We start from the raw sequence: 9790 nt of genomic DNA on the forward strand, positions 1-9790 counted from the left end.
TAGAACACTTTCTAACACCATACACAAAAATAAACTCAAAATGGATTAAAGATATAAACATAAGACCAGAAACTATAAAACTCCTAGAGGAGAACATAGGCAAAACACTCTCTGACATACATCACAGCAGGATCCTCTATGACCCACCTCCCAGAATACTGGAAATAAAAGCAAAAATAAACAAATGGGACCTAATTAACCTTAAAAGCTTCTGCACATCAAAGGAAACTATTAGCAAGGTGAAAAGACAGCCTTCAGAATGGGAGAACATAATAGCAAATGAAGCAACTGACAAACAACTAATCTCAAAAATATACAAGCAACTCCTACAGCTCAATTCCAGAAAAATAAATGACCCAATCAAAAAATGGGCCAAAGAACTAAATAGACATTTCTCCAAAGAAGACATACAGATGGCTAACAAACACATGAAAAGATGCTCAATATCACTCATTATCAGAGAAATGCAAATCAAGACCACTATGAGGTACCATTTCACACCAGTCAGAATGGCTGCGATCCAAAAGTCTACAAATAATAAATGCTGGAGAGGGTGTGGAGAAAAGGGAACCCTCTTACACTGTTGGTGGGAATGCAAACTAGTACAGCCACTATGGAGAACAGTGTGGAGATTCCTTAAAAAACTGGAAATAGAACTGCCTTATGATCTAGCAATCCCACTGCTGGGCATACACACTGAGGAAACCAGAAGGGAAAGAGACACGTGTACCCCAATGTTCATCGCAGCACTGTTTATAATAGCCAGGACATGGAAGCAACCTAGATGTCCATCAGCAGATGAATGGATAAGAAAGCTGTGGTACATATACACAATGGAGTATTACTCAGCCATTAAAAAGAATTCATTTGAATCAGTTCTAATGAGGTGGATGAAACTGGAGCCTATTATACAGAGTGAAGTAAGCCAGAAGGAAAAACACCAATACAGTATATTAACGCATATATATGGAATTTAGAAAGATGATAACAATAACCCTGTGTACAAGACAGCAAAAGAGACACTGATATATGGAACAGTCTTATGGACTCTGTGGGAGAGGGAGAGGGTGGGAAGATTTGGGAGAATGGCATTGAAACATGTAAAATATCATGTATGAAACGAGATGCCAGTCCAGGTTCGATGCACGATACTGGATGCTTGGGGCTAGTGCACTGGGATGACCCAGAGGGATGGTATGGGGAGGGAGGAGGGAGGAGGGTTCAGGATGGGGAGCACATATATACCTGTGATGGATTCATTTTGATATTTGGCAAAACTAATACAATTATGTAAAGTTTAAAAATAAAATAAAATTAAAAAAATAATAATAATAAAAAAAGAAAAAAAAATTAAAAAAAAAAGTACCACCTCTGACAAGAAAGCTAAGAACTTCTTAAAAAGTGTTCATTTCAGTGCACTTCTCAAATCAGCTGTGGGCACTTGGCCTCCTTGTGGTATGTCAGGAAGGCAGGGCTTCTGGGAGCCTCAGCCTGGTCCAGGGTCATACTCAGGCATTTCATGGTTCCCTTTGCTTTGACTATTAAGACATGGCCCCAGGTTATAGGAGCATGGTCTGTGGTGGGGGGCTCTACGGGGTCCTCCTCTGCTTCCCTCACAATCCACAGGAAACCTGATGGAGCTTGGCCTTGCCCCACACAAGGACTGCTGCCTGTTTTCTTTCCTGCCTGGACCCACTGCTGCTCCAGCTTCCCCTAGACTTCATGCACCCACACAACCCCCAAAAGACACTTCAGGATGCCCCAAGAAAGCCACCTTCAATAGGATGTACAAGGGCTTCAAAAATTGCAGGCAACTCGGAACATACTAAAAGCCAGTGCTTTGTACTCTTCAAATGGGTGAGCTGTGTGCCGTGTAACTTACAGTTCAACGAAGTTGTTTTAAAAATTGCTCCCTGCCTGCCAGTCCGGCCTCCCCTGCTGCTGCCACCCCACTCTTGCTGTGGTTGAGCCTGGCTTAACTGCTGCCGTTTTCTGAGCCTCATTCTTCCCATGCCTCCGACTTCGCAGACACTCTTCCCTTTCTCTCCCCTACCATGCCCATCTGGCAAATTTCTGCTCACTCTTCGAATCTGCATTTCAGTCCTTCATCCTCTACAAAGCTACCCAACTCCCCAAACAGAGTGGGTTCCTGTGTCCTTGGAGCTTCCTCAACCCCCTCTCTGCATCTCTCTGTCCTAAGACTTTCTACCCTATTCACCTATCTGACCCACTCACAGTCAGAACCTTGCAGTGGCAAGGATAACATAAGGATCCCAGGGACCTCAAGGGATCAAGTAGCTACTATGAAGGAGGCAGGCTTCAGTGTAAACTCACCTCCTTTACTGTATTGACCTAATAACAGTTATCTTTTATTAAGCCCTCAACATATGACAGACACTATTCTAAGAACTGTATGCACTGTCTCATTGCTCCAGGAAACTCAGTTCCTCCATCAAAAATCCCAGTGTCCACAGTCTTTCCTAAAATTGATCCACTTGAGGGACTTCTCTGATGGTCCAGTGGTTAAGACTTTACTTTCCAGTGCAAGGGGTGTGGGTTTGATTGCTGGTCAGAGAGCTTAGATCCCACATGCCTCGAAGCCAGAAAACCAAAACATAAAACAGAAGCAATATTGTAACAGATTCAATAAAGACTTTTTAAATGGTCCACATGAAAAAAAAACTTAAAAAAAAAAACTGATCCACTTTAGAGTCCATTTGCAGTGGAGCATAGAATCTCCTTACCCACCTAAGGAAGCGTCTGTAAGAGCCAAGGGAGAAACTGCAGATAATATCAAAAGAGATAGTAATTTTACCCACGTTTTTCATGACAAAGCCCCATCCATGCTTTAACTATGTATCTACCTTAAAATTATATAAAAGTATAATGTTCAAAAGGTGAATAACATACATAGGGAGAAGAACAGCATCCATACTGACCCTCCAACTGTGAACAACTACAAAACTGGGAGGAAGAAGAAAATGGATTTCAGGCATTGGACCATAGCCGGCTCAGGACTGTGTCCTGACAGAAGAGAAGCAAGTGATGTCAGCTCTGCAACCACCTGGGCTTTGTGTCGGGAGCCCAGGTCTGGTCTGTGGCATGGGGAGTGGTCACTCAAAGACCAGTAGGTTCACTGGGTTGAAGAGACAGGGACTGAAAAGGAGAGAGCTGGGTAGGGGGACTAACCCACAAAGCTGTGCGTGAGCTCCTGGCTCCCCACCTGCGTGTGCTCATGGAAAGGACCTCCCATTCCAGGTTCCCCACTGGGGCCCTCCACACAACAGAAGATTTAATGGGAGCATCACGTGGGATAAATGCTTTGGAATAAGGTTTGGCATTTTCCACTCTGCATGTCCATGCAATGTATAGCCCAGCAATCCCCCTCTTGGGAAGAGGAACAGAAATATATGTCTGGGAGTGTTTACAGCACTTCATTCGTAATTCTTACAAAGAGGAAATGAGCCCAAGTTCCTCAGTAGGAAATCTGGAATACTACAGAGCACTGAATATTCTTATTCAGTGTGATACTCCCCTAGATGTGCTGTGATACTCCCCTAGAGGTGCTGGTAACAAAGTTTGATGTAGAAGAGTACATGACTTCATTTATATGAGACTCTAGAAAAGGCAGATCTAATTAAGTGTTGCCTGGGGCCCAGATTGGAGCTGACTGGGAAGAGGTAAGGGACTTCGGGTTGATGGTGGCTGGGTTGATACTTTATGGCATGGTTATATGGGTATATACATTTATCAAACCTAGCTGAATTCTGTGGATAAAATGGATACATTTTAGGTATGCAATAATGTATTCAATAAAATTGATAACAAACATATAAAATGAACCCACATCAAACTTAACTCCGTAATAAAGGAAACAGCAGGCTAATAAAACCATTTCCAAAAGAAAGGATATGAGAGAGAGAAGTGAATGTATTATTCTCTGAAAGAAATAACACAGGAATAAGACTGTAAAATGAATACAAAATAAAGCTGTGAGGCTTGGATTGTAATCTTCTCATTTGCATCTCTATAAGACAGCATTCACTTGCTTTGCTATCGCTGAAGAATCTTGTATCATTATCAGTTTTCTAAAATATAACACCCACCCTTACAACTTTAAAAAAGCCCCAAATTACACCACCAGCCTAGCCCTGCAAAATACTCAGCAGGACACAGTCATCTCCCTACCTGATTTCTAAGTTCTGGAGAATTTTTCCTTACAATTAGAATTCTTGCGATATGTAAAAAAGCATGCTGGGGAAAACCAGCCTTCTATGTAGCTTCTCCGTTTTTACCATTCTCGGATATAAGAAAGGATTCATGAGTACTTACAATTTCCTGCAGCTCAGTCTGTAACTCAGTTGCATACTTTATACGATTTCAATGAGATAAGAAATCGAAAGTTTCCTTTTGAAAAAAAAAAAAAGATTTCATTTGCTTTTGACAGGTCAATGTTACCTTTAGGTATATGTACTTTCACTTTAAGAAAATTTTCATGACTGTTATTCAGACTCATTAGACAATTATTTTCATTAACGTTTCCCTAAATATCACTGGATATTGTATATTTATACTAATTTTTTTTAGCTTGGCAGAAGCGAACTGGAAGTAATAATAATTCCATTTTCCCAGCCTCTTCTGAGCATGTTGGGTTGAACGAAGTGCCTCTAAGCTAAACAGGAACAAGTATATTTAAGAGTCATGTGCCAATTCTTGGTATTACTGCCCTGGAATTAGACCTCCCCTACATCTTATATCCAAATTAATTTTGGGCTTCCCTGATAGCTCAGTTGGGAAAGAATCCACCTGCAATGCAGGACCCTGTTTCAATTCCTGGGTTGGGCAGATCTGCTGGAAAAGGGATAGGCTACTCACTCCAGTATTCTTGGGCTTTCCTTGTGTCTCAGCTGCTTAAGAATCTACCTGTAATGTGGGAGACCTGGGTTCGATTCCTGGGTTGGGAAGATCCCTGGAGAAGGGAAAGGCTACCCACTCCAGTATTCAGCCCTGGAGAATTCCATGGACTAGTCCATGGGATCACAGAGTCGGACAGGACTGAGTGACTTTCACTTTCACTTTCCAGAAATTAAGAACATGAATGATTCTAACTACTGGTAACAAATCATTTTGCAAATTAATAGTTTCAGTTATTTTCTTTCAGCAAAATCAAAGCTGTTGTTAGCTGAAAATCACTCAAAATGATTTGACATCTTATATCACCACCTGATTTTTGTTGCAAAAGTGTGGAGAATTGAAAGACACTGCTATAACAATTTTCTCTATCCCCATATGCATTTATGTGAACAAAGTTCACACTTACATACAGAAGATAAAACTAGAGATATGATTGGTGCATAACCTCTCCCATTCAAGCAACAATAAATATTTGTAGGTTCATAAAATAACTTTAAAATATTTATTTTGATAAATTTCCAATAAAATTTACCTTTATATTAATTTAATAGTTATCAACTTTAACATTTATAAGGTTTTAGTCAATTGTGTACCAATAGTAACTTTAATGATAAGTCAATGAAAAAGAAAATATTTGTAATTCTTAGAGCCAATAGGCTTAGGCATATACATAGGTGCCACATATATTTGGCACCTGAACAGGGACAATAATTTCTATTTTTAATTTTTTAAGTTATATATATGTTTCTTATTTTATATATATACAATAGTGCACAGTGCATTAAAAAGCAGAGATATCACTTTGCCAACAAAGGTCTGTAAAGTCAAAGCTAGGGTTTCTCCATATACGGATGTGAGAGTTGGACCGTAAAGAAGGCTGAGCAGTGAAGAACTGATGCTTTCGAACTGTAGTGCTAGAGAAGACTCTTGAGAGTCCCTTGGACAGCAAGGAGATCAAACCAGGCAATCCCAAAGGAAATCAAACCATAATATTCATTGGAAGGACTGATGCTGAAGCTCTAATACTTAGGCCACCTGATGCAAAGACAAAGCTCTTCGGAAAAGACCCTGATACCAGGAAAGACTAAGGGCAGGAGGAGAAGGGGACAATAGAGACTGAGATGCTTGGATGGCATCACCAACTCAATGGACATGATTTTGAGCAAACTCCGGGAGATAGTGAAGGACAGGGAAGGCTGCCCGGCTGCAGTCCATGGGGTTGCAAAGAGTCGGACACGACTTAGTGACTGAACGACGAATAAAAATAATAGTGCACAAAAAAAACAAGATAACTCTTTTGATCAGAGACAGAAGAAACAAGACTGAGGTTGGATGAAGGGTGGGACTTAAAAACCCAGGAGGGGAACAGGCGTTAACAGTTCACCATGTGCCCTGGGACACAGAACCAGGGCATGGGGTCCAGACTCAGAGTGGGATCTTCCCACTTGTGAATGGGGACTAAGAAAAGGTATCCCAACAAATTAGTAGACCATGTGTCATGAACCCTCCCCCCTCACAACCTTCAAAATGTGCGTGATCATCCCTGTGGGAGGCAGCACAGTGGTATCAGAAGTGTCAACACCATAATTCCCAGAATTCCTGAGCAGGTGGCTTTATACAGCTGAAGAGACTCTGCAGATGTCCTTCAATTAAGAATCTTGTGATGGAGACTAGACAGCATGGGCCTGATGGAATCACAGTCATTATAAAAGGAGCCGGGAGGGTCAGAGTCACAGAAGCTGTGATGATGAAAACAGAGGTCAGAGAGAGGACCCAATATTGTTGGCCTTGAAGATGGAGGAAAGGGCTGTGAGCCAAGGAATGCAGGCGCTTGTAAAAGCAGGAAAAAGCAAGGAATGATTCTCCCTTAGAACCTCCCAGAGGAGCGTAGCCCTGTCAACACTCCGATTTCAGGACTTCTGTCCTCCAGAACTTTTAAGGAAAAAAACATGTTGTTTAAGCAACCAAGTTTGTGGTAATTTGTTAAACTTAAGAAACTAACATAAGTCCCATTTTACAGATGGGGCACCTGAGGCTCACTGTCAGGTCCCCAGGTAGTGAGCAGAGGGCCGGCCAACTGCAAAGTCCACATCCTCTCCCTGACCTTAGCTGGTGCATCTCTGGATCCCAGCACCAGTGCCAGCCTCTGATAGGGAACCAGCAGAGCTACCCTGGATAGAACCCAGAACCTGGATAGAACTCAGAGACATGTGGTCACTGGGAAGGCTCAGTCTCCCAGAGTAGGCTGTCTACCGTTGAAGCAGCCCCCTGCCAGGCTGCAAGGGTAGTCACTTCTGCCAGAAGCCAGGCCAGACCACAGTTGTGGTCTCCCAGGGGTTTGTGCAGGAGGGCTGGAGTGCTGGGGATCAAACACCACACGCATTTCTCTTTGCTGGAGATTCTAACTCAGGCCAAACTCCCAGCCCTGCCATCACCAGGCTGACGCAGTTTAAAAAAAAAAGCAACAGCTTTTTGCAGGACTTTGCTACATTATCAGATGTTGGACACAAGCCCCTGAGAGCTCTCGTAAGTATTGCTGCTCCTCCCAGCTGAGGTGGGTGATGTCAGTCCTGGGAACAGTGTGTACTGGAAGTGAATTTCCTTTCAGAGGGACCTGTCTGAGCCAGAGCAGTCAGGAAAAAGTGGGTCAGCACTTGACTTTTAAGTACACTCATATCTAGAGCTTTGTTTTGGGCACAAAGCCAAGGGAGCCTGGCCTCTGTAGGGCTCCATGGTCCTGCTGGCCTGTCTTCCAGCTGGAGACCATGGAGAGTGAGCATACACGCTGATCCAGGGCAGCAGGGGTGGGAGTCCCATGCTGTGAACCAACTCAAGGCCGAGATGAGGGCCGACCCTCATCCCCAGTGGAAAAGGAGGTGGGGGAGGGCCTCATTTTCTACTGCTCCCATAACAAACGACCACACGTTTATGGGCTTAAAACAGAACGGATGTATTAGCTCGCAGTTCACAGTAGTTGGAAGTCCAGTAGGTTCCAAGGTGGAATCCACTTTCCTGGCTCATTCGGCTTGTTGGCAGAATCCAGCTCCTCGCGATGGTAGGACTGAGGCCTCGTTTCCTTGCTGGCTGTCGGCCAGGCCCGAGGCTGCTTCCTCCATCAGCAAAGCCAGCAGTGCCTGGCTCAGTCTCCCTCTTGCAAGCTTCTGCCTCTTTTCTGTCCTCCTAATTCTCCCACACTCTTTGCCTTCCTCCTCCTCTTCTAAGGGCTCAGCATGATTACAATGGGCCCATCTGGATAATCCTGGATAATCTCTCCAACGTATGGTCTGTAACTTTATCATGTCTGCAAAGTCCCTCTTGTTGTGTAAAATAGCATATTTGTGGATTCTGGGGGAATTGGGGCATCTTTGGGGCCCATTGTCCAGCCCAGCACAGGGAATAAGCAGATACCAGCCCTGAGGGGAGGAAGCGATTTGGTGACAAGATGACAGCCACCATCAGGGAGCTGGTTTGGGGCTGTCCCTGTTGACTCCTGACCCTCGCAGCACCCTATATGTACCCATCATCCTCACCTCCAGGAGGCTGCGCCCTGAGACCCAAAGCAGTGTGTCCAGGGCCCACCCCAGAGCTGGTTAGAGGCAGAGCCCAGGTCTGTCGGGTTTCAAAGACCAGAGATGTCATGTCAGCCTACAGTTAGCAAACAGTAAGGTCAACACGAGTCACCCCCGAATCCTCAGTGAGGCCAGAGCGTAGGATTGGCCAACAACCCACCCCCGTCATGCGGCCTGGTGGTAAGCCCCCACTCAGGCTCTGAAGGTCCCAGGTCCTGAGCCAGGACTCTTCAGGTGGGGACGGCAGCAGTTCTGGAGCCCCAACCAGCCTCTAGTGCTGGGCGCTGCCACCTACCTGCTGGGTGACTTTGACTCTCCTGGGACCCCATTTCCTGGTCTGTATGATGGAGTTGACACCACAGCCTCACCGCGCTGTAGGGAGAGCAGAAGAGGGACAGCAGAGCTCAGCGTGCAGGGACGAATGCACGCGGCATAGCAGGTACTGTCACTTTCATTTTGCAGAGCTCAGAGTCGGCAAGAGTTGGCAAGAGCTGTGTCTGAACCCAGTTTGCCCGCTAGCAGCTGCGTACCTTGGGCTCAAGGCTCCACTGAGTCTGAGCTGCCCTGCTGCTTCTGTGAACTCAGGGGGGCAGCATAGGGATAAAATCCCTTAAGGCCTGAGGAGTAGATGCTCCGGCTCAAACTTCTCCCACCTGCTGACAAGGTTGAGTTCATCTCATCACGCGCATGTTGACTAGGGCTCTTAATAAGCAATTCCTGGGGACAAGTTAAGTGCCAGGGCCTGAGCCAGTCTCTGCAAGGAGGCCTAACAAATCAGGCCCAGGCCATGCTCCCAGGAAGGGGGAGAGGGACACTTAGTCAGCTCTATTCCTGGGCCCCAGAAAGGCCAACCAAGAAGGCAGTGTTGTCTTCAAGGTGGGTAAAGGTGTGGATGGAAGAGGAACAACAGAGGAGACACAGCAGGAGCAAAACAAGGAGAGCATGTTGCTTCCTCCCAGCCCCTGGCAGTGAGACTTGCTCCTGAGGTGGGAGAGACCCCTGGCGGTGCACGGTGTGCTCAGGACTCTGTGGAGGGATCCTCCCTGCTATAAGGAACAGAAGAGCCTACAACCGGCTTTGACAGTCGGGACCTCCACATCACATTACAAAAGTTGGGTGTAGGTCAGTATTTCAGGGGCCTCCCATTTTTGTGCTTGGCTTCTGTCTGCAAGACCAGTGTCCCTTGTGGTTGCAAGATGGCTGCAGCAACACTAGGCATCACATCCTTATATAGCAAACCCAGAGACAGGAAAAAGGGATTGTTGTCTCAGACCCCCTTTTTTTTAAGAAAAAAAAAAATTGAGCTA

The 9790-nt window shown here is 45.1% G+C and overlaps 1 protein-coding gene across 3 annotated transcripts in view; it reads right to left on the reverse strand.

Moving 5' to 3' along the window:
* The window catches only part of TRAPPC9 (trafficking protein particle complex subunit 9), a 406815-nt gene extending 397929 nt beyond the window's left edge, over positions 1 to 8886 (reverse strand). For 2 of the 3 annotated variants that reach the window (XM_086337441.1, XM_086337440.1), the window contains exons 1-2: positions 8779 to 8884; positions 4333 to 4407 (exon numbers count right to left, since the gene is read on the reverse strand). In XM_086337441.1, the coding sequence (XP_086193567.1) occupies positions 4333 to 4367 (35 nt within the window). In that variant the 5' untranslated portion in view covers positions 4368 to 4407; positions 8779 to 8884. Of the gene's footprint in view, positions 1 to 4332; positions 4408 to 8778 lie in introns of all 3 variants that reach the window. The other variant, XM_086337447.1, reaches the window with a different exon arrangement.
* Between the last annotated feature and the right edge of the window lie 904 nt (positions 8887 to 9790).

Source organism: Bos grunniens, chromosome 14, assembly GCF_055505025.1.
Source record: "Bos grunniens cultivar Pamir isolate PY7600 chromosome 14, Bosgru_T2T1.0, whole genome shotgun sequence".
Lineage (NCBI taxonomy): Eukaryota > Metazoa > Chordata > Mammalia > Artiodactyla > Bovidae > Bos > Bos grunniens.